Raw genomic sequence first — 26,193 nt, forward strand, 5'->3', positions numbered from 1 at the left:
CCATTATTCATTTTCTGTTAGTCAATTCTAAATACTCTGTAATGCTGTCATTCTCTTAAATGGTTTTACATTGTTTTGATATACTTAATGCTACAGTATACGAAGTTGTACTCAAGGATTTCAAGGAAAGAGACAATATGGTAACTACTTTTAGGTCAGGATTATCTGGTGGTGAAACACTATTCTGCTTAAATGGTTATGTTTTGATCTGTGCTGTTTCATTGTTATTCCCTCTTTTATCTCAATCTCCACTCCATTATTTACTTTTGTAATACTTTTTAAAAAACTTTTATCCTTTTAATTAAAGGAAAAAAAATAGCAGGATATATTATAGTAACCCACTTTGATTTTCCATTACCTCGATTTAAAGCCCTGTATTACTCTCACCATCTGGTTTTTAACTGATGTTCCCCTATTCTGTTTTGCTGGATAGTATCAGGTTTGAAAATTTAGGCATCAGCTGTGAAGATAATGAGATTCATTATAATGCCCATTCTCGTTGACTTTTATCTACTTTTGAAGACCTACAATGTCTCCAATGGTTTGGCTTTGTCGGTTTTGTTCTTTACTGTTTTGTTCAATTGTATTATAACTAATGGTATAGGCAATTCTATTAGAGATAGCGGGAGGCACTATGGTAACCATTGTTGATCACCTTGTATTATGTTTTCACATTATCTATTATGTCCACCCTTTTGACTTGACCGATTCTGTTCTGTTATGTCACATTTGGATTTACTCTCTTCCAAAAAAGTAATAAGAACCGTGAGAGCAATGAAACCCAAAATGTGTAATAGTCATTGTACAAAAGAGAGGAAAAGAAAGTGCTCTAAACTATATAACTGCATGTATATTTAAGTGTATAAGATAGAATATATCACAGAGTTTTATTGGATCATTGAACAGAACTGTTTGCAGTATCATTGATGGAATGTCCACTTTACAAGCTTTAATTTTGTGACTTGAACAATTATTTGTAAGATGACAGTATGTAATCCATTAACTAGTGATTTCCTACTGTTCATTTTTTTCTGCAAATCTGTATAACTTGTACCCTTTCTCTGCTTTTTTTTTCTTTTCTCCTTAAATAAAATTTTAAAAAAAGATAAAAAAAAAAAAGAAAGTAAAAACTGAGAACAACAGTTGGAAAGAGAGAAATGAATCAAGGTATGAATATGGGTAATTTAGTAGTCCAAATATCTTGCATAAGAAGAAAGAAAAAGAAGGAAGATTTTTAGGTTTAAATTGCCTATAAAGGGAAAGGGAGGGTAGAGTGTAACTGGAGAGAAGTTACACTGAGCTTCTCAATATTTCAGTAAAATTATGAGTTCAGAGTTTTGGAGTAGCGAAAATGATATATTTGATTATGGCCCAAAGAACCCTTGAGATGTCTATTCTGCTAGTATGACAAATCTAAACCACATATTAAGTATAGCAAGTATTGCAAATAAGGCTAACCATGAAAAAGTGGTCACTCCTGAAGCTACATAATTAACACTTAACTGAGGAAAACTCTGCACATGGATTTCTGTTCTGGGAATCATTTTCATAGTGAATTTATTCAGTATAAACTCTTTAACTCATTCGTGGTCCCTGCCTCTGTCTCCGTCTCCTTCTCTGTTTCAATTTTCTCTTTCTCTCTCTCTCTCTCCCCCTTTCCATCCCTCCTTCCATCCTTCCTTTCTCCCTTGATTACCTCCCTGCCTCTCTGCATTTACTAAAAATATAAGCAAAGAAGTTGAGCAATGAATATATAAAAATCACTTCTTGATTTCTGCTATAATTCCTTTATTCTTGTATATGTCTGAAAACCTGAGCATTCTTTAGTAAGTATATAAAATCAAAATATCTTACCCTTTCAAACAGTAACAGGCAACACTGCTTCTACAAATTACAATCTTCCTCCAAGAAAACTCTTAGATTAACTTGTGTCCTTCTGTAGTTCCATAGATATTTTGTTTTCTTAAAAATTCTGAGGTCATTATGTAGCCCGCACAAATCCATTTATAATCCAATTTATGTTGATTTGATTTTCTGAATTAATGATGTAAACGTCGCAAAATAAAAAGTATGTTCTCGTATATTATACATCTTGTTTCCTACAAAAAGTGTTTCTTCTAACAGTACAAGATGGACTTTTTTTTCCTTAAATGGCATTTACGGTTTATGTCATACTAGTAAAAGCTACAAACAAAAAGTTACAATATTTTTCATATATAAACATGGAAGTTAAAAAGTCATACTAAAATATATTAATTGCAACCAATCATGAAAGACCTGTGATAAAAGTTCAGAATCATTCAGGTAAATCTGAAAAAGCAGACTTTTGAAGGTGTCAGAATCTATTCAGTCTGAGTAAATCCACTAATTCTTCCATATTTTTGTTATGTCTAACCTTACTGAATAATTTTTTCTTGTCTCATGTTATTTCTTTACCATATCAAATGCAGCTCATAGTGAGTCTGACATGATGTTCACATTTGATGATCAGTTTTCAAGATCTCTGATCCAACAGATAAAAAGGAAAGTAAGATTTATAAAGCCAGACCTCATTTTAATATATTTAGACTGCCTAGTGGTCATGTGTACCACTGTGTTAGTTCTAGAAGTTGTAATATTTCATATATATATATATATGGCCCGTTAGTATGTTCTACCTCATGATTTGCCTTGACCCATGAAAACTCAGTGCTTAACAACCAAAGACTTTTAATGTGTATTCAGATATTGAAGTTAACTCTCTAGTGGAACCCTGAGACCATCCAATATTGATCTGCTGGATAATTATAGTCATTTGGTCCAGTTACCCACTTGGCCTAACAACTATTAGATATATGAGGAAAGTTATTTTTCCTCATGCAGCAACTAACAGAACGTTGTATTTGTCTTCTAGGAATTTCTTATTAAACTTGCCCATATTTCTATTAGTCATTGTAGTGGCACATCAAAAATCTAATTTTAATTTTTGTTGCCTTTAAGGATTACAAATATATTGTTAGTGTTTTTTTTTTCATGTCTTAAATTTTTAAGTCTCTTTTGCTGTGTGTCTTTAAGTTGTGAGGTAAAATATAACAAATTTACACTTCAGATGTATTTTGTGATTAGTTTATGAAATCTTATCCTATTACAAAAGCTCATCACATTTATCTCTTTAATCAGCTTAAAACTTACTTTATACTACAGCTTGAACCTGATACAGAATCTTTTGCTTTCTTGCATATAAATTGCTCTAGCATTATTCAATAAATGGAGTTCATTATTTTTCTACTTAATTGCAATGACAACTTGATAGTGTAAAACAAATTTGCATGTTTTCTGTTCTCTTTCCTTTGTTGTTTAATATATTTTTATTTATTTATTTTGAGATTGCTAATATTGGAGAAAGCAGGAGATATTTAACTATCTGCAACTGGCTTATTTGGTTACCATTATGGCCTCTATTTCAAACTATATTAAGAAATTTTTGCTGTTAAAAAAATGTTTCTGTGCTATGGCTGGTGAAAACCAAAATTAAGAATATATCCAATGGAATGAGGGTGGGTTATTTTGTTGAACTGAAACACACACACACCGAATGGCCACTGAACAATGTATTCTCTAGTGTACACTGTAGTTAAACTCAAAGCTATTATTTTAAATAGTTTTTTTCAGTGAGATTATACAGATATATAATTACTTTGTATTTCTGAAATAATCTATATTTCTCCATATTGTGGAAATATATTCTTTCATAATAGTCTAAGGATTTTATTCTTTATTTTCTGATCAGAAGTCTGTTTATATCCCATTGTCTTATCTCTGTAGATGATCTATTTCTTTTTATAACATCTTTCTTTTTCTTTGATAGTATCTTGAGGTTTTTAATTTTTTCCATTTTCCTTACGATTCTGGTCAGTTTTATTTGATGACTGATTCAATCCTGTTATTTTTCTTAACTTTTAGAATGCATTTTAAATATAAGGACTCACTTCTTATTCTAAAAAATGCTGCTCTTATCATTTTGAATGTTACTTTCCTATTCTTCTTTCTTCTTTCTCTTCCTGCCAAATATCAAGATTTACTAGATAAAAGTATATGCATCCATGAATTTATTCCCCTAACTCCACTGTTCTCATATTTCTTGTATTCTCCTTCTGTACAATTTATTGATTGATTTTTCATTGTCATCTTATTTATGTATTTTCACTTTGACTATTTCAGTAGCATAAAATTGAGAATTTTAAAAATTTTATTATAGACTTTTTAAATTTTAGGTTTAGTTGTTTTTATATAAATGAAGCTATTTCTTGTGCATATAAATTTGGCCTCTTTGCTTTCACTATTTCTTTGTCTTTTTCAATAGTTTCCCCCTTTTTGTCTTCCAAAACACAAGCAAAAGCCTTACCAAAACTCTCATTTTTTTTGCTATTTTATCTTTTGATAGACATTTTAAAAATCCATATTTAGTAGAAATTGAACATGCATATTCTTTTTGAGAAATGTTATTTTTGCAACCTCTTTTGCAGTACTCAGTTTTCTCAGTTGGGTGGTTTACAATCCAGAGAGGTGGCCTCCAAGTGTACAGTTGAACTATAAAAACTTAGCAAAAGGAGATATATTTCAGATTTTATAAAACTGAATAGTATGATAAAGGAATTTTATATACCGGTTGTATATGTGTCAATAACTTAATTTCTATTTGGAGTTTTATTGTTTCATTTTATTTGTATTTTTTTCTTTTTACATTCTATCCAATTGAACTATAAATTTCAGTATAAATTTCAGAAGAGCTTTGCAATAGTTAAAAAAATAGCAATTCCTCAGTGGTAAAAAATATATTTAGAAAGATTATGTAAAATATAAGTGCAATCTACTCTTAATTAAATTTAAATTATAGTCACACTTCAATCTCTTTCTCATGTATAACAATAGTAATTATTTAAAATTGCTTAACTATTATATTTCATATGCTAAACATAATTTAGAACAAACAATGTTATGCAAATACAATACAGTTTCAAATTAAAATTATGCTTATTTGTAAGTTGTTTACATATCCATTCATATAAAGTCTTCTCAAAAATATTGAGTTGGTTTTCCATTTTACAGGTAGGGAAATTGACTCTTATTGCCAAACAGAAAATAACAGCAAACTGGGATGTGAATCCTAGTTGACTTATCCCAAACTATTGACCATTATGTTTAATATCTCTCCTACACATTTGTTAATGCATACAGCCATTAAATGGTCATTGATTTCAATTGCTGTGATATTGATGTGAGGATTCGAATGGTTTAGAATTGTCCGTACTTTGATTCATATGCTCAATTTTATTTATAGCTGTTGAAACATTCTGAAAATGGTAAAATCTCTAAGAACAGTTCTGATTTCAGACATTATGCTGATGTTTCATCAAACTTGATATAGCGTGATCTTTACAAAATTCGTATCTCCTTTACAAAATTGTTCTTTTCCCTCCCTCTCCTAAACAGAATTAAAACTCCTTATTGTGGCTATTTGTATATCAGTGTTCACTGGAAGAGTATTTATAGTAACAAAAGATGGAAACAATCCAAGCATCTCTATGAACAGATGCATGGATAACCAAGGTATGATATATGTATATAATAGGATATTATTCATCCATAAAAAGGAAAAAAATTCTAACTCATCCTATATCATAAATGCATACTGAAAGTATTATTCTATGTAAAATAAGTCACAAATAAAAGCTCAGTATTTTAGTATTCCTCTTACATGAAATGCCTAGAATTGACAGATTTATAGTTGGTAATTTGTTTGATTTATATATATCAACCCATCTATAGCTATTTCACTATGATTTCAAAATTAAATAATCTAATATGAAAAAAGGCATTGAATTGTACAACTTAAAGAGGCAAACTGCATGCTATGTAAACTGTATATCAATACATTTTTTTAAAGCTCCTTATTGGCAGACTAAGTCCTTCAAGATGAGACCTTTCCCTGCCACTGCTGCTTTGCCTCATACTCAGTCATTTCGTATTTTAGTCACACAAAATGACTCCTCGTCTACCTCATGCTTTTTATGTCTTCATATTGAAAAAAAAAAAAATCTGCGTTCTGGTCTATGAGAGTAGTTTCCAGTCTTCTTGATCTGAGGCATTTTATACTTTTACACAGTGCTGAAGGCTCCAGAGAAACTTCATCTCTGTGGATTCTGTTTATATTTATTTGAGATTTTAGAAATAATTAAAACTTGTTTTTGAAAATTTATGAATTATTTAAAACTGATAATGAATTATTTTTTGTGTTAATATGAGAAACAACTTCTAAAAATTAAGTTTTTTTACAAAAATACTCAAAGGAATTATTTCAAAATCTAATGTGTCCATTAAATATCAGACTCATCAGAAGACAGCTGGATTTTCTTTTTGTATTGGTAATCAAACTGAGGGCCTTATATTTGCCAGTAAGGTGCTTTTGTCATTGAATTATATCCCCGGGCAGAATAATTGGATTTTCATAACCTTTTCAGTGTCGTTTGGTTTGAATTATATGAAGAAAATCCAGCTTCACAAATGTATTAGCTATAAAAGGGAAAAATATTTTAATGTCCCTTTAAGATAATTCTGCATATTCTTAACTCATACTATTCCAACCATGCTAAGTTACTTGCAGCTTAGTTTAAACAGAAACCACAATGATGAGTTTTCATATTTTATTATATTAAAATTCACTGGTTTATCTTGTCCACCAATGGATCATTTAGCCATGAATGATCTTATTATACCATTTGGAAAATACTGGTTTCTTGATTTATCCATATCTTCCAAATTTTGAAGACATGTATTATGGAAAACTGCCAACTCATATTAGTTAACATCACAATCCATTTCATCATAAAAGACTTCAAATGATGGGAAGCTGTCAAGTTTATTCTGGTGAACATGTCTCACAAAATGCTAATTTTTACTAGGAAACTTAACTTCTATTGCTTGAAACAAATTCTAAGGATGATTTTCCTTGCAATATCAATTCTTATTGTATATTCTTTAGAAAGTGTCTGCCACTCTTGCCTGGTTTGCACAGCTCCTGTTTATCTCTTACTCTTTAAGTAAAACATGGTGCTCTTTGAAGCACGCATGAGCTCAAACAGGCACACTAATGAATCGCTTCAGTTGTAATGCAGTCTAGGAGCCTTGTGTATATATTTTTTTATTTTGCCACGCAGAATTTTGAAGACATCTGTACTGAAGGGCTAACATTTCATTAAAATAGTAATATTTACATCTTCTTCAAGGTAATGACCTTGAATAGGGTCTTTTTTTCCTGCTGTTAGAGCACAATTAAAAATGTAACGACCACTAATTAGAATCTTATTTTGTTGCTTAATGCTATGGGCCAGCAGTTAGCAACTATAGCTTTTCTATCACATGACAAGTATAAACAGTAAAAACCATGAATTATATTACTTTTGATCTTGTAGCTCTCATAAGATATTATAAAGTACGAATCTCCTGGAATCCATACTTTGAGAACCTGAGGTCCACGGTTAGTCTTCCTTTTTTTACTTTATACCTGAAAACTCAGCTAACAGACTTCTATTTACCCTTTAAATTTCTTCACCTAGCTCCTACATTGTCATCTTTAAGAACTTTGGGAAGGTTCTCCAGTCTCAGCTAGGAAGACATTTGCATGCTCTATAGAACTCTAACATGAACTGTATTTCACTGCTTTTTACTAGTGTTTTTCTTCTTTTGACTATGGCTTCTAATGGCATATGGACTGATATACATCTTTATAGTCAGAGTGCCTAAACAACTATCATTAGCACAGAAAATAAATCAACAAGTTAATTAACATGTAGTTACAATGTGAACATTTGATCTATGCATTGTACTAGTTTGCACAGATCAAAGAATATTATGATGTGAGTTTCATAAAACATGTACCAAAGAATTGATGAGTGTTACATACATATATAGTCCATAAGCAGTACACTTTTAGTATTGTTTGATACCACAAGCACACACATGCAAACATTGGAAATCCATAATGTTTATGTTATAAAAATACCAATTGGGTTGAAATTATCAATAAACATGTTAACCTGTAGAATAAAATATATTAATGTGCATTTAAAGTGTGTATTTCAACTGATGTTGAAAGGTTGAGTAGAATTTGACCAGGTAAGATAAAGGCAAAAGATATTAAATATTAGCAGTATAAAAATGATAAGCATAAATAAAAAATAATGTCAACACATGGTATTGTTTGATATAAATCTGTATTTCTGTTCATAACTATACCACTAGATACTGGATCTTATAATCAGAGACAGGTATATTACTATAAGCCAGCATTGTTTGTATATCAAATTTTGAGATGATAAAATTACAAAATTACCATTGGCAAAAGTGTGGAAAATAGATGTTTTCACAGACAGCTGGTGAAAATGTAGATTGACTTTGGGCATCCATTAGAAATTAAAACCCTGCTAACTCTTTTTCTAGGTTACTATATTTAAAATACTCGTATGCATGAAAAACATAAATATTGTCTACATATAAATGTTCATTATGACACTGCAGAATGAGAAGACATCAAAAAACAGTTGATACTCATCCAAATGAAAATTATGAGGTACATTAGTTTACCTTGAGTACAAAATTTGATACAGGTTTTTAAAATAAATAAAACAAAATGCACTTATGTGCTGATACTTAAACTTTGCATATAAACAAATGAAAAAAGCAGCTATGTGTATAAAACATTTAGTGGTATTACTCTTTGTAATTACAAATGAATACATATATATGGAAACTTCTAGAATCAATGATACCTATCAGTTATGGGTAAGCAAATAGGATTGACAATTGTAATAAAGCATCAGTTTCACATTCAAAAATTTATACTACTGGAACACTTAGCAATAAATTTATATATGGTTTTACAATCTAAAATTAAATATGCTAATTCCAGTATAGATAGTGAAATATGTAAAGGAAGGAATTATATATATATATATATATATATATATATATATAGAGAGAGAGAGAGAGAGAGAGAGAGAGAGAGACAGAAAGACAGAGAGACAGAGAGACAGAGGGAGACAAACAGAAGAGAGAGATGGAGATGAAAGAAACTGAAATTGTGACGAAGATGAAAATATTCGTGAATATCAGATGACAAGAGGTTTCTCATTAATTATGAGTAATTACATAGACTATGATGCTTTAATATTTATATGATAAAAATATTAGACTTATTAAATCATTTCTAAAGTAACATTTTCTATCAAAACTCATATACATACAAAATAATGTCTGCTGTTTTGAAAAATATATGACCGAAATTTACCAGGCATGTACTCTTAAAGATAGCATTGAAAAACCAGTTAGGATAGTTTTATATAGAAATGTTATTTCACAAGAATTGTAATACTCTTATATGTGAGAAGTATTATGATTAAATAAAAATTTTGTAATTAGAAACTAATAATCATAATATACACCGCGTGCGTTTTAGTAGCTAACTCCTTCTTTGATATTGGGGTGTGGAGGATGATACACTCACATTAAATGTAAACTGTAAGAAATTATAATTAGTACAAGTAATTACTACTATTATTTCTCTAATAATATACATGACACTCATTTCCACTAAATATAATATTATATTGTTATACTTACTTTCAACAATTACTTGTCTGTCTTCCCAGTTATCTTTAATGAGCTGTATATTTCCAAAATGTGCATCACTGTAAAAGATTCGGTTGGTCCCTTTTCTTCTTTGATTATAGTCAAAAGCCAAGGCTATGACATTCTTGAAATAATGTGGATTCCCATATGGCCTTATTGGAGAATTTAAATTGGTTTCATCAGAAAGATGTATACTTTTTAATATTGTTCTCCCTGAATACAGTAAATAGCCTTCATGCCTTAGGCAAGTAACTCCATCTTCTGCCAAATATCCATGGGCACAAGCACAAGTTCTCCGGGAGTTTCCTCGATAAAGACAGAGTTGTTTACAGCCACCATTGTCCTTGGCACAAATATTGGTTCCTGAGGAACAAAAATATACACATGGACACACACATGTTTATACTTTTCCAATAAGTTTTTTTGGTTACAGAATATTAATAACTATTGCAGTGACTATGTCCATCTTTATTATTAGTTTTAAGACTGTTCAACAGAAATAAGTACTACAAAGTAACAATCTTTAATCACAGAAGTTTAATACGTAGGATTTCCATTTAAGGGATTACAATATTCTGGTTCACAAATCAAATAAAACCATTAACATTGTATTTTCTCTTAAGCTAGTTTACTAGTTATATTTTTTCTGAAACTTGATACAAATGGTACAATATGATTTTGGTACAGTAATTTTACATTGTTATCTTTAGCAAAAGTAACTGATACACTTAAAATATGATCTGAAATTGCCAAAAGAAAGAAAAAGAAGAAGCAAGCATCACTTTAGAGTATGTGCATATGAGAGTCATAATGTACCAAAAAAATCTGTGTCTCCAGTGTGCCTAAGCACACACACATGCGCACACACACACATACATAGCCATACTTTGTACTAATTTTATGCTCTTAAAATGTCTTCAGCAAGCTAATTTTTCCTCAGTGAAACCAATATTGTGATTTCATGAAGTTCTTTTGATGCAAAGGAAAGTAAACATAATGTACTTTGGTTGAAGTAAAGTTCTAAAAATTATCAAAATTGCTTTCCTACTGGTTTCAAAATACACAGTTTAAGGAAGTAATATCTTCAGAAATATTCCACACTAAAAACATCACTTTCTGGGTTCTAAACCCAGATATTAAAAGTAATCCAAAATAAAAATTATAGCTACTTTTGTTTTTTTAATATCTTAAGTGATATTTTTAACTTTTTAAAATCAGCATATGTACCAGTTATTTTTTCTAATATTACTTATCCCAAATAAACACTCAAGACACACAGTATGTAACGTGTCCTTGTATAGCGTGATCTGAGGCAAATAATTCCTTAATTAATTCCTTAACTATTATGTGATTGTTCTACATGGAAAAAAATAAGACTTTCAGGTGTCTGACTCATAGGAATTTAATTTTTAAGTTAAATCATCACAACAATTTATTTAAAACATAGCAGGACTAAGCAGTATAAAGTTTTACGTATGGTGCATTCTTTTAAGTGTGCTGACCTTTCTCTCTTACTCGGTTAAAGATTTTAATCTCCTTCAGGTTGACTCCAAGTCCTGTTCTCATGGTTACCATTTCCGTGGCATCGTTCTTGTGGCCCCTTCTGATGGACCCATTGGCATGGGCTCTGCCAAAATGTAAACATGCATGATCAACACACTAAAATCAAGTCATTTTGTTAAGCTGAAGGTAACAGATGGCTTGACAGAAGGGAAAGGGACCAAGTTTAGTGTGTGATACTGAAATTCTTGAGCCTGGAGTATCAAGTGTGTCTGCTTTTCCTATGGAAATTACATGGCTTTGTGAGATCCTTTCTGTGACCTTGCTGGGTATGGCTAATTCTACAAGGGCAAAGCAACCAGCACTGAAATAACAGTCTGAGACTCGAATACTTATGAAAAAATAAATTACCTGTCAGACCAGTAGATGTAAGCCCCAAAGACAGCAACTGAAAACATATCCACATTGCTCCCTGACAGCACCATCTCGCGATTGCTTCCAGTCTCAAGGTCAATTCTTTCTATCTTGTCTGTGCGCGCATCACACCAGTACAATTTATTTTCCTAAAGATCGATGGAAAGTAATAATACAACCTGGTTTCGATGGCTCTTATTAAGGGAGGACTAACAGTGGACTAGTGCAGACTGGCAGTTAAAACACTTTAAATATTTATATTTAACAGACCTCATAGTCGATGGAGATCCCGTTGGGCCACGCTATTCCCGTGCTCACAAGGACAAGTTTCTCTGAGCCATCTAGGCGAGATTTCCCGATGCGGGGCATTTGTCCCCATTCAGTCCAGAACAGGAAACTAAAATAAAGTTGTTGCTTTAGAGTAATACACTGGTAACCCACCAAGACATTAACATCAGCAATAACATTAACATGAACAGAACAGAAACAATGTTATTTCACAAACTAGTATTAGAGGCATGTGTGTGTTTGCAGTGTTGTAGCTCAGCATAACTGATGCCACCTTGTGCCCTGTATTTGACTCATGCCCTGTATTTGACCCAGTAGAGTGAAAATTTGCTTAAGGTACAAATCCCATGAGAAAAGCAGAATGAGCTTCACTATAAGAGAAAAACTTAACCTGCTCAGCAAAGAAGAAGGAGACAGGTGTCAACAAAAATTAATGTAAGATTTTAATTAAATTGCTTAAAACAGAATGTCTTGCTTTGCAGTTTTCTGCTTTAAATGCCCTGTAACCCTCCAGTTCAGGGCCACTCATTTTGACTCTGAAACAGGGGTCTACGGGTGATTTCTGAGCTCAGGTAATAAAATCCCCAAATTTATCAATTTGGCTGCTTGGATTCCTATATTATTTATGAACCCACTTCAGCAACAAAATAGTCTCTATTATAAAATATATTTAGCCTGCCATAGAAATCACATATAATGCAAAATTTCATCAAAGTACCTTGTTTTAAAATTTTATTTTGAATAAATAATTTTTTTAAAAAGGGAAAGATTGAGATAAAAGAGGACATAACAACATAACAATACAGATCAAAGCATAACAGTTTCAGCAATCTAGTGCTTCACCACAAGATAACACGACATAATAGTAGTTTCCATAGTGTCTCTTTCCTTGTATACTATGACTTCAAACATATCATGGCAGTGTGAAACCATTCAAGAGGATGAAAGTATTACAGGGTATTTAGAACCAGCTAATGGAAAACAAACAATGGTTTCTATATTATCCCTTTGCCTATAAAAATTTTTGTATATACTATCACATATAATAAAATCCAGTAAGATACAACATGATAAAACCAATGGAGACAGAAGAACAACAGTTCGGTGGGATTTCAAAACAAGATGATATTAAATCAGCACTAGCTATTATGATGTCTTGTTTTCTTCAAAATAGCTGTTTATATCATCACAGGCAATAATATCAAACAGCCCAGAATAAAGCCATTCCAATTAATGAGTGAAAACTTTATAAGGCTTCAAAGCCACATAATGTCTTTCCAAGCTATGTGGTTCCCTGTCACAGAGAGAATTATTTTCTCATTTTTGACTTTCAGGCCATAAGCCCCCTTTCAGGTTGATTATATTTCCTATACAGAGGATCTTGATGGACCCTATATCCCGATCTATTCTGCCTGTGTTTCTTTCTGTTAGTGGATCAATGCCATCTATGTTAGAGATTATAGCCAACATTCTCTACTGCATCTCTGCTATGCTATTTTTCTGCTGTTAGTTGTCTACTTTTCCCCTTCATTCCACTGTCTGCCCCATTCATTGAGGCCTCTCTGCCACTGTTCCAGAAACCCTGTTTTTTTTTTTTTTTTTTTTTTTTTTCCTCTCTCTCTCTAGAATGTCCTTCAGTATTTTTTTAGGGTTGGATTGATAGTCACAAAGTCCCCCAGTTCTTCTTTGTCATGGAAGCATTTTGTTTCTGCATTAATTTTGAAAGATAGTTTTGCAGAGTACATTAATCTGGGTTTGAGGTTATTTTCTTTCAGGGCTTGGAATACTTCACTCTGAGCTCTTTTTGATTTAATGGTTTGTGCTGAGAAGTCTGTGGTGATTTTGATGGTTTTTCCTTTTTAGGTGATCTGTTTCTTTTCTCCGTTGGCTTTTAATATTCTGTTCTTGTGTTGAATTTCTCTTGTGCTGAATTTCTCACTCATTTCAATCTTATTATATATCTGAGTGTAGATCTGTTTTGGTTGTAACTGGCTGGAGTTCTGTATTCCTCATATATCTGAATATCATTTACTTTTCCTATGCTTGAGAAGTTTTCCTTATTTTTTTCTGTGAATAGCCTTTGTATTTCATTTGTGTTTACCCCTGCTTCTTCACTCTCATTTTTTATTCTTAAGTTATACATCCTTTTGTTATCTTCTAGCCTTTGTAATGTTACCTCTTGGTTCCTTGTTATTTTTAAGAGATCTTTCCTTTCATGATCACACATTACAATCCTGTCTTCAAGTTTTGAGAGTCTACCTTTAGTTTCTTTCAAGCAGTTTTGTCAGCTTTCAATGGAGTTTTTCATTTTCTGGTACTCTTTGGATCTGTTTCACTTATTCTAGATTTTTATTATATTCTTCATAGAAGGTTTCCCTCCTTTTTCTGTGCTCCTCCATTCTTTCATCTGTGTCTTCTTGAGAGGTGCTTAGTATTTCTTTTATTAATCTTCTTATATCTTGCTTTACTTGTATTTGTATTTTTGTTTTGAGTTCTTCTATAATGTCACAAAGGTATTTCTTTATGTCAGTTGATTCTGCTTCCAATACTGCAGGTTTGCTGCCCTTGATCTCTTCTACCCCTCCTGGATCCATATTGTTTGTGTTGGCAGCACTTTTTTTCTTTCTTTCTTTCTTTTTTTTTTTTAAACATGTTTCTGGTTTCTTGCAGACAAGTGTATAGTGGTGGTCCCAGGCCTTTTCTCTATTGGTTATGATTACTCTGAAGCATGCTGGCTAAGGTTTGCTGCCCTCTCCAGTTTGCTGCTGATCATTGAGGTACAAGCAATGGAGGTGCAGGCTGACCCCTCCCCTCCAAGCTAGTCAACTACTGGGGGTCTTCACTATGTTAATGTGCACCACCTGGATGGAACCAGTTTGAGACAGCTTCAGGGGCAACTTTGGCCCTAGCTATTGGGTCCCTCAAAGGGGAAGGACCCAGTTCAAGCAGTTACCACAAATCTGTTGTGTACTAGGAATGGCAAACTGAAGCTGCTACAGTTCCAGATTCAATCCTGTCCTGCCCAATTCCAAAATGTCACCCAGCCAATCACCCTCTCCTGCAGGAGGACTGAGTTCTGAGCACCCAATGCAGGCCAGTGCAGATCTCCACGCTGGCTCCATTCAATTGTGATGTGTCCTCCTGCCAAGGTCACCACCTCCCAACTTCTGCACAATTGTGAGTCTGCAGACTCCAGCAGCCCCTAGCACACTGTGGACTGGCTCCTGTGAGAGTGTTTATGGCTCCAGTTTTCTATCCACAGTTTCTTTCTTTCTTTCTTTCTTTTTTTTTTTCTTATTTTCCTCAGTTTCTTCTTGGGTAGTGAGAATTCCTCTCCTTTCATCTGGTCTTCTCCATGGTGTTAAATTCTCAGTTCTGAGCTGTTTCTTTCAGAGAGACTCTTTACTTTGCTACTTATTGATCCACCATCTTGCTGAACTCCAGAAGTAAGTTTTGTACAAACTATCTCCAAAATGTCCTCAAAAGGCTTTTGACTGTCACTGATTATAGCACTATATAGTATGCTCCATAATAGCAGAACACAAAGGTTGGAGTAGCAAATTGCATTTCTATTTTCATGTTGTCTTTTGATTTTGAATCCCCCCCGACTTGAAAGTAAGCTCATAAACAACAATGACTATTGCTTTTTTAGACATTATATCACCTACAGTACTGGATAATTAGAAAAGTGGTAAATAAAAATTATTAGTAAGTTCAAATTGAATTAATGATGTTAATGAAATTAATTTTTAATCCATTCAATATTACACTTAAATGGCATATGAAATTACAAAATTTTAAAATAAAATTTTTACTGTCCATGCTTAATTTATAAAAATATTCATGGATGCATCATAACTTTGAATTCTGTCAATTTAGATTGTAAAACAATTAATCAAACTTGAATTTTTTTGTACAGGGTATCAGATTCATGACCTTGTGCTTGCCAGAAGGTGCTTACTTAAATCCCTGACCTCTCCAACTTTAATTTTGCTAATTATCATATGAAATCTTCTTAAGACAGAGTTTTATACAAAAGAAGACAATCCTATTTTAATAATCCTGAAAAACAAAATTTAATGTAGAAAATAAAGTAACACAGAAAGAAAATTTAGGAAATATCAAAATAAAAAGGGCTTTAAAAAAAGAAAGGTAGAACCTGGCCTGGTGGCTCTTGTCTATAATCCCAAGACTCTGGAAGGCTGAAGCAGGCGAATGAAAAGTTTGGACCTGCTTAGGTAATTCACATGCTTAGCAAAAGCTTGTTTCAAAATGTAAAATAAAATGTGCTGATGATGCAGCTGAGTATGTAAACCAGGGTTCAGTATCCACTCCAAAGAAGAAAGAAAGCAAGAAAGGAAAGAAGGAAGGAAGGAAGGAAGGAAGGAAAAAGAAAGAAGGAAGGAGGGAAGGAAGGAAGGAAGAAAGGAAAAAAAGAAAAAGAAAGAAAAAAATAGAGAACAAAAGAAATAAAGAAGAGGAACAAGAAAGGAAGTCAGGTCAGGAATATAATCAATTAATCAATATATGTGTACACATATTAATTCAATGACTTTAGAATATATATGACAACACAGAAATTCATGCTTTTATGTAAATATGGTTCATTTTAATTTGAAGCTATATCCACTGAAATTTTAATCTATCAATCAGATAGTCACAATAATTAAATTTTATCAAAATATTAATATATTCTTTCAAGTAACAATGTTTCGCATTTCTGTACATGTCTGAGACATGAGGGATTGTAAACAAGAAGAAACAACGAGGCTGCATATGGAAGCTGAAAAACACATTTATATTTTGTACACTCAATGGAGTTATTTAGTCATGAAGAAATACTTAAATCTAGATAAAGAATGTGTGCTCTATTTAAGCATATTGTTTCAATGTATTTGTTGTTGAATTTTTCTGAAATAAGTATGATGACATTTTAGGATCAGACAAAAAAGAGGTGTTGCTGATTAAAATCTCAAGTGCATTATTGTTGAAGATTTTTGCATTTATACTTATAAAACTGAACCAATCACAAAGAAATATCTTATAGAAGGAAATTCAACTAATATTTTCTTGCTAAGATATTGGTGAAAAAGATAAAAAATGCAGGTTTTTGTTAGTCAAGATTTTTAATACTACATGATACTCTATTTAAAATATTAAAGTATTTAAATGTTATTTAACATTATTTAAAAATTATTAAAATATTCAAAATATTATTAAAAATAGTTAAAATATCATTTAAAAATAGATTAAAATATTATTTAAAATAAGATGAATAGTAGTTAAAATATATTGTTCCATGTAAATTTTTAAGAGCAGATATCACTGTTATTAAAAGTCAGGCAATCTTTTGCTATTAAGAAGATATTTTGGGGTCAGGAAAGAGGGGTGTTTATCCAGTCTAACTCACATCATTTCCTTTTAAAATACTTCTGAGTTTAACTATAGAAGAATATGCATGATAAACACCTTTATTATTGTTGTTTTTGTTTCAAATATTCTAAATGAATAATCAAAATGCTGTATTAAGTGAACACATAAAATAAACTATTTAACATGTTCATCCTAAATTCTCAGAGTTGTGGAAATTATGGTTCAGAGAGTTCATAATCCATAGTCAGCTATCCATTAGGGAAGACAAGCCAGGACCAATACTCAGGCTTTGGTAGTCAAGTCCTATGCCAGCCTCTCTGCAGAATGTTGTGTTATCAATCATAATAATCTTGTATCAAAAGTTACTGTCCTGAGTTGTGAAGAAGTAGCACAAGAGATCTTTACTCTGAAAACTCAAACCAAATCATGAAGATTGTTAATATTAAGAAATGAATCTTGAACCAGGGGTATAGCTCAGCAGCACAGTGCCTGCCTGGTAAGCATGAGGTTGTGAGTTTGATTCCAGGTACCAAAAATAAAAAGAACCTATTAATTTATAGCTAGTCTATATTTTAAATATGTGGCAATCCATGTAAGAGGTTTAAATAATCAACAGTAACAATTTTGCATAAAATTTTTGGATGTAGATCTTATGCAAATTTCCTCTATGAGAAACAGTTATGTTTCAGTAAAATAACAAAATCTATTAAGCCAAGTTCAATTGTGTGAATTAATGGTTAAATATTTGATCAAATTATAAAACTAAAATATTCAAATCATCCAAAATTAAGTAATATTATATAAAGATCCTATGAAGAGTAACATATTTGCTCCTTAAAGCAAACTGAAAGAACTAAAGTATCGCTTTGAGAATCTTTAGGAATTATAAATGAAAGTTCAAGAAAGTACACAACTGAAACTTTTAAAACTTCAAGGAGACATTTATAATTTAAAATAAAATGTATATACAAGTCCTTGAGATGTCTTTAATGAACACCAATTCCTGGCTTAAACATGAACTTCAGCAATATGAAAAAATGAAAATCCTTGTCACTTATGTTTGAGATTCCAAAGAAATTAATATTCTGAAACAGAGTTACTGTCTCCAATAGAGTTCTTATTTTATAGTTATGAAGTATTGGTTAGATTGAGTGATATGTTCAAGAAAATTGGCTTTAGAGTAGTGGCTTATTAAATTTAGCCCTGAAAACACTAACCTTAGAGCAAAAATTTCTAAAATCATCAAAAATCACATTAATATTATTGAATTTTTTCTGAACACTATATTATTTGTTAAACCACTGAAATGTTATATTTATATAAGCTTTCATTATAAATCTAAATAGAGACATTCAAAAGTAATATGACAAATCATATAGATATTTTAAAATCACACAATCATACTATAAGTCACTAGTGTCATTTTTCTTAATTTAATAGTTAAGTTTTGATAGGAAGAATGCAGTGAATACATACCAGGAGTCAACTTTCAAATATTGACCAATAACAAATTTAAAAAGCTATGTGATAACATTGGTGTTTCCTATACTCTGCCTAGCATACACTTACTAAACACTGTGCACCTACAGCATTAGTCATGTGCTAATTCTACAAAAGTCAGCCTTGTTTTAAACACTGGTATAGTTGTATAGAAAAATAGTTATTTCCTGTTGCAGTTAGAGACACTGATACTGAAAATATACACTCATTACTATGAATGATCTTGAATACAGACAAAAATACTTTTTCAGAAATAAGCCTAATATTGAGTAAAAAAATAAAGATCTGATCTTTGTGGGGAAGCTGTAAAGGAGTGTGGGAAAGAAAGACAAAAATGAATAAATTTAAGTTGCGGAGACATAGAAAGGACATTTAATATGACCTGTTTATATATGTGAATAGCGGTGAAAAGCAAAAAAATTAATCACTCATTTCTTGACTAGAAGACTTTCTTTCCTTTTGTGTGTGTGTGTGTGTGTATATATATATATATATATAAAATATTTATATATATTATATATTTATTTATTATATATATTTAACACCTACAAGAACTAACATTCTATTTTATATGTACACATATATATATACAAAATCTTTTTTTGTGTATATATATATATACCTTTATATATATATATATATACATATATATGTATATATATACAAAACCTACAGCATTACTCATGTGCAAAATGTATATTTTTTGAATACATATAATGTTTTATATATAGATATACATATATACAAAAAAATTGAAGAAAATCTAGTCAAAGAAATGAGTGATTGAAGTTTTTTGCTTTACATATATATATGTAGACTAGGCTTGCTCAGATTGTAGATATGTAGATTAGGCTTGCTCAGATTAGGCTTGCAGTTTGCACAAAAATCTTTTCATTTCTTCCTATTTTGCTTTCTCAAAGAGGACATAGTTAACTACTTTGTCAGATCAGATAAGTGAGAAAAAATACAAAATATGAGGTACCCAATATTTGTATCCTGGCACCAAAAAATATGAAGATCATGAACTTCTCTTATGTAGGCATGTGCCTTACTTGAAAATAGAATCAAGAACATCATTGTGTTTTCTTTTGGAATAGGGGTCAACAGTAGTTTTTCATATGTTAAACATTGAAAAAAAAAAAAAGCAAACAAACCAAAATTCTTACCAAGTAAAAACAGTAACCAGCCTTCATATGAATGGAAGCTTTAGCATGAACATCGATTCTCATTTCTAGTTTCTTAGCACATTCGACAGAATCACTTAAACTCAGTAAGTGAATGCTTTGCAGGTCAACATGTCTTATCTCCATCCTCAGGGCATAAGCAAAGTTATGCAATCCCAAAGTCTGTGTATATTTGACATTCTATTTTATATATACTTATTTATATATATATATATATATATATATATTTATATATGTTATGGTTTGTGCCTAGATTTCCCCCCAAAGCCTCATATAATCATTGTGGTGGGCTTCTAGAGTTTGTAATTGATTCATGGTCCCACATTGGGATTGTGGCTGTCAGTGCTATACCTGCCCTAAGTCAGGTAGCCTGCATACAGTAAAATGGAGGGGAAGAAGCTTACTTTCTCCTCCTTTTGGCTTTTGTGGGTTTTGCTGTCTTTCATCACCATGAACGGTTGTTCTTCTGCCAAGCCACCCTGTCTTGAAGCCAGTTGATAAAACCTCCACTAACTGTGAGATAAATAAACCTTTCCCTCCTTAGTTTTGGACCTCTGGTATTTTGTCTCAGCAGTGGATACAGAGAGACAGAAACAGACAGAGACAGAGGCAGAGACAGAAAGAGAAACTTACAGACAGACATCCCTCATTCCTACAAGGAATAAAAGATAATTTTGAGTCTTTTTCATTCCTAGGAAGTTCTAAGTATGTTAATATTGCTTAAAGAATCCTGTAACTTAAAAAAACTCCATCATAGATATTGAAAATGTCTCTAACTGAAGACACGAGAAAATCTGTGGTATTTCACTCCTATAATCCCAGCTGTCAAGAAGCAGATGCAGGAGGATTACTGTTAGTTATAGGCCAGCCTGGACTATATATTGAGTTTAGGTTCTGCCTGAACTACATAATGAGACCCTGTTGAAAAAACAAACAAACAAACAAATCCAGTATATATATCCTTTATCACTGTTTATCTAACCTTTTTGTGTTGTTGAATTTGAGACTGATTCTCTTCCTTAAAGCACCTATTCAACAGATATTCAGTTAGATACTTATTGTCTACCAGAGGTTATTAACACAAATAAATTGATGTAATGACTCTTATGAAGTTCATAGTTTTATGAGAGATAGAAATACATAAATGGAGAACTGAGAAAAATAGTAACAAAAACGCTTAAAATTGTGATCGGTAAATATTTGCAAATCATGAAAGTAAATATCACAACTCTAAAAGTATTGAAGCACTATGGTTATAAAAGTTGTCATTCCTATAAATATCTTTAGAAAAGAATTTTTCTTTGGAGCCAAAATAAAAATATAGGCCATTTGTGTTTCCTTTTCTTTTTTTTTAAGCCTTCAGACATATTTTTAAATTGTCATTTGTTCTATAGTTTCCTGTCTAGTAGGTCTGCTACTTTTAAAGTTTATATTGGATTTGTTGCTTACTTTGCAATACTGAATAATTTTATAGAATACCTATTATGTATGTTAATATTCTGTAGTGGAGAGTTGTGGAACAGAATTCTTCACATAGAAAGATCACATTGGCATCTGTAATCCATGTCTTTGTACGCTGTCTCACCGCCCATACACTTACATAAATATGCAATATTAGTTTGCTGTTAATTTTTAACTATAATTATCTTAGGCAAATTATCTTTCTGTATATATTTTGAGTGTCTGTGAAATGCATTTGTTAATGTTTCTCTTTAATCTATGAATTTTCCATATATTTAACAGATATCTTCCTAGAGCCTTCTGAATCTCATTAATTGATTTAAGATTTTCAAAATATTATGAATATATTTTTATTTCATGTTCTGACACTAATCATCATATGACCTTAGACATTCTAAATTGAAAACAAAACAAAACAAAACAAAACCAAGTCTGAGGTAGTTTCTATAGTCAAAAAGCAAATGAAATCTTTCAAACTTTTCTTTTCTCCTTATACCCCATTTTTATTTTTTTAATCTAAGAAAAGTTAAGTTTTACTTACTTTTCTTTTTATTGAGACAAAGTACTTGACAAGTAAGAATAAAGGAGGAAAAGTGCGTTTGGCTTATGGTATGTTGAAGTTTCAGTCTCTAGTCAGCTGGTCCCAAAGACAGAGTGGCATGGCAGAGGGACATAAGGAGGATAAAGCATCCATCACAAAGCATGGAAGGCAGAAGCAGAAAGCAGGAAAAAAGAGACAAGCAGAGAACGAGGACAAAAGCAATTCTTTTTCTGTCTCATCCAGGGTATCTGTCCTTAGTGCAAGTAGTCCTTATATCCTTCGCCCTAGATCACTATGAATAAATCCCAGGATCACATCCTTGATGCCAGGATTACACACTCTAGATCCAGCCACCTCCAGAAAGCCCCACCTATGACTGCATGAGCCATTCGGGGGACATCTGAAACAAGTCATAACAGGTAAATATATGTATGTGTATCTCCTTGCTTTCCATTTAGCATGTCTTTCAGTGCGTTGGGCCAAGAGCGCTCTCTGGAAGTGAGAAGTGACCTAAGCTTTCCTTGCATTCTTTCTCCTCCCTCCACCAACCACAACACTGCTAGTACAGCCCAGCACATCTTGATGTCTTCTAGCCCTTCTCTCCTTGTTGAAGGAGGGGTAAGATTTCAGATCTATGCTTAAAAAGTTATGGAACCACAATAAAATATACACTGAAATACTAGGTAAGTAAAGACCAAACTAGTTTTGAAACAATGTATGCAGTGGTATTTTTGAAAGAATTCTTAACAGAATATAGTGTAGCATTTTTGTCTAGTTTCTATTATAATTTGCCTATATTTCTGAGAGATGTATGAAAGAAAAAGTTGGCTGTACTTTGGAGTGTGATTGTGGTATTTATGAATTATTTGACATCACTAGATCTTAATCTTATATCATAGAACCCTGATTCCATTGTTATAACTATTGTAAATCAAAAGTATTCTTTTTTTTAAGTATTCTTTCTCTTTTATACATGTAGCTTTGCCTGAAAATGTAAAATAAATTATAAGAGGTAACATGTTAAACTGGACTAAACTCTACTTCAACAGATATGAAACTGTCACACAAAGCATTCTGTATATTATTGAACATATTGCAACTGTGCATACAAAATAAATGTCATTTGGCAATGCATACTTGTTTAATACCAACATCTCTAACCAATTCTCAGTTTTTATCATGGGAAGAAAAACTTTCAGCAAGGATTTTACAGTCACAGAAATATAAAGCCAAATTACGACAGGCAACATATATTCTGCTGCTTAAAATGGAACAAAACACAACAGCATTTGCTTTTACTTAATGATTACCATGGAGATGATGAAAAATTTAAATATCATACTATTTATCCTATTTTGGCTAGGAGAAAATGACTATTTAGCATAAAGAAAATAGTTATATTCAATTCTTTAAAAGGAAAATGATGCCTAACCTAAAAATAATGGAAAAATCAATTGAAAAAAGAAACTGATTCTTCAAGCTGTACTAAATTCATACATGGTTTCTATTTTGCATACGGCTGCATTTTCAATGATCTCAAGTCTCCATTGTTCACAAATCGACCTCATCCTCACTCTTCAGAATCTTGGATTCAGCTAATTTACCCCATTACAGTTCAGCTTTTCCCTTGGCAGTACCACCTGCTACGTTTTAACTTCAAACAGAATATTAAAATGCTGCACTTTATTTCTACAATATGAATACTAACACTTAAATTTCTAGGTAATATTACTGGGAAATCAATTTTTGAATAATTTTACATGCATTCTACATTTTTAAACTTTTTCTCCTTTGAGGTCAAGCCCAAATACACACGAGAAAAACAGAGGAGGAAACATGCTAGTAATATTTCCAAATAATAATAAATACATTTCTGAAAACAAGCTTCTCTGGGAAGTTCACAAACTTAACATTTAAATAGATATAGCTACTCATAAGAGGAAGATGAAAAATGTTTACTCATCTGACTTAATTCATATTTAAGGAATACCCCTAACGTTCAACTACACAGATAAAAATGTTTACATATTGTTACAAATGTCAAACATCTTTTGCTTTGTGGACATGTAAATCTTATTTTAGGGACTGAAAATTAAGAAATCAAAAACGTTATTCCTGCTGATGCAGGCTGAGCTGACAGTCACAAATACAAGAAGTAGAAAATTTGACAAGCATTTGAAGAAAAGAAATAACAAGATTTGGTGACAAATGAAATAAACAAGAGAAAACTATACAAAATCTAAAGTTTTGACTTCTTTTGTGATAGCACAAAAAGAAGTGACATGTTCAAGAAAAAAATGAAATATGGGAAGACGTGTTAAGATTAATGACAAACATTAATTTGAAAAGAATCTGAAAATATAAAAAAGGACAAAAGTGAGATTATGTTTTTATTATGTATATTTATTTATTTTTATATTCTACAAGGTCTATAAAATGATCAAAAAACACAAAATCAGATCATTGAAAAAATACATATTAAGTGACATTAGCTGTTAACATGAAATGAGTTAAAAGAAAATCAACCAAAATGCTCTCTGGAGCTAATAATGAAGATGTCAGAGAGCATCAGAAAACTTGGTACAGAAAGTTAACAGAGACAAAACTTGGATGGATGGATGAAAACATCTAGCAGATGGCACATGACATAAAATCTGGTAAAAAAAATCTATATTTTTATTGGCAGGTATAGAAATTTCTGGATAAACTGTAGTGGAAAATATACTTCAGATGTTCAGTAATGAGACAATATGTATAGGTCAATATTCTAAGGTTGAAGTTGAGAAATAAATATGTGAGTAATAAAGCATTAATAAATTTTTTACCAAACAAATGGGATCTGAGTATATTTTAAAGCAAAAAGAAAAGATTTCTTTTAAAAGAACAAGTAAAACATGATTTTTTAAAAAAGGAAATTATTGTTGCATTAGACATCTAAGGCAATAAGACTCTACTGTATCCATGATAAAAGCAGAAAGCTCATTTTAAGAAAGAATAAAAACCTTCTCTGGGGCCATATTCAGTTAGATATTCACAACATGAATTCATACATTTCTTTTTCCTCTACTTCCAGCCTCACCACTCAATCACAATTATCCGCCAAATGTATTTAATTGCTTTACTGCTGCCTGACAGCTTTTCCATCTCGCCTCTCCCTGCTGACACCCTCAGGAACTTTGCCACTCTTGCTGATGAGCCTGTGCACATCCCAAATCATCATTCCTCATCTTTAGTGTTCCAGCAGCCAACATCATTCTTTTGCATCTAACTACACAAGCAAAGCCTCACAATAATGCTAAGTGGAAATACTCTAGTGTCGATTTCACACTTTCAGAAAGTATTTCCTCTTGTTTTGCAAAATTAGTATAGTTGCCTGCTAAACCTTGTCTCTCCTCTTTTAAATCTGGTCTTCATTTTTCAGTACTCAATCACTACCTTGCACATCTCCTCTTCTCCTGGGAAACCCAGACTTACTCCATTATACCTGTCAATTCTGAATTCATCTCTCTTTTTTGTCTCCTTTTCCTTTTTTTTTATTTATCATTTTTACTACTGCTAAGTTGCCAAGCAATATTTCTGAAACTCATGTAAATATTCTGATTAGATTCTAGATTTTACATATCTCATTTGGTCTCATGTGGCTAGAAAATTATTTTATCAATTGTCATGGAAAATGTTAATATCAATAGATTCATCAAAGTTTACTTGTTTACATCTACTAGTCTTATACACTAGCAGCTATGAGTTTCTTCAGTTTTACTAATGTAAGCACAAAAATACATTCTAACTCCATATTCTGTTCCTTCTTTCATTCCATTTCCAAGAGAGAAAGGGAAGATAATCTGCATTACTCTTATTATAAAATATTATATAAGCATAATATAATATAGTCTAACCTATAATATAAGCATAAAGACAAAGTCAAGGCATTTCAAAATATTTTAAAGGTCATAAATTCCAAACTGTAGTACAATCAGTGCTCCACCTAAAGACACTCGGGTGCTGTGTACCATTTCTGTGCAAGGAGCTCAGATTCTGCGTCCCTTGCTTGTAACACCTCACATGTATACTTTCTTTGGCCACTGCCCTTGGGCCACATTGTACTCTCTCTGACATTGCTGAAAGCCAAAATGTTGGACTCACACATCTTCACAATGTAATCTTTAGCCACAGAATAATTAGTTAAGAAAGCCATATTCCCTTACTCTGTGTTGAGGTTTATATATTAGATTCTGCTCCAAAAGTATCAATCTCTGCTGGGAACTT

General features: G+C 31.8%; 1 protein-coding gene across 7 annotated transcripts in view; it reads right to left on the minus strand.

Moving 5' to 3' along the window:
* The window catches only part of Lrp1b (LDL receptor related protein 1B), a 1,703,137-nt gene that overhangs the window by 393,726 nt on the left and 1,283,218 nt on the right, over positions 1-26,193 (minus strand). For all 7 annotated transcript variants that reach the window (XR_010050782.1, XM_063259026.1, XM_063259028.1 and 4 more), the window contains 4 exons: positions 11,851-11,977; positions 11,578-11,729; positions 11,169-11,293; positions 9,658-10,029 (listed from right to left, as the gene is read on the minus strand). Coding sequence is in view for 6 of the 7 variants with exons in the window: in XM_063259026.1 (XP_063115096.1) it covers positions 9,658-10,029; positions 11,169-11,293; positions 11,578-11,729; positions 11,851-11,977 (776 nt within the window). In the remaining variant the exon portion in view is untranslated. The remainder of the gene's footprint in view (positions 1-9,657; positions 10,030-11,168; positions 11,294-11,577; positions 11,730-11,850; positions 11,978-26,193) is intronic.

The sequence above is a fragment of the Cavia porcellus genome, unplaced genomic scaffold, assembly GCF_034190915.1.
Source record: "Cavia porcellus strain 051 isolate PalLab524CR breed Dunkin Hartley unplaced genomic scaffold, mCavPor4.1 scaffold_12, whole genome shotgun sequence".
Lineage (NCBI taxonomy): Eukaryota > Metazoa > Chordata > Mammalia > Rodentia > Caviidae > Cavia > Cavia porcellus.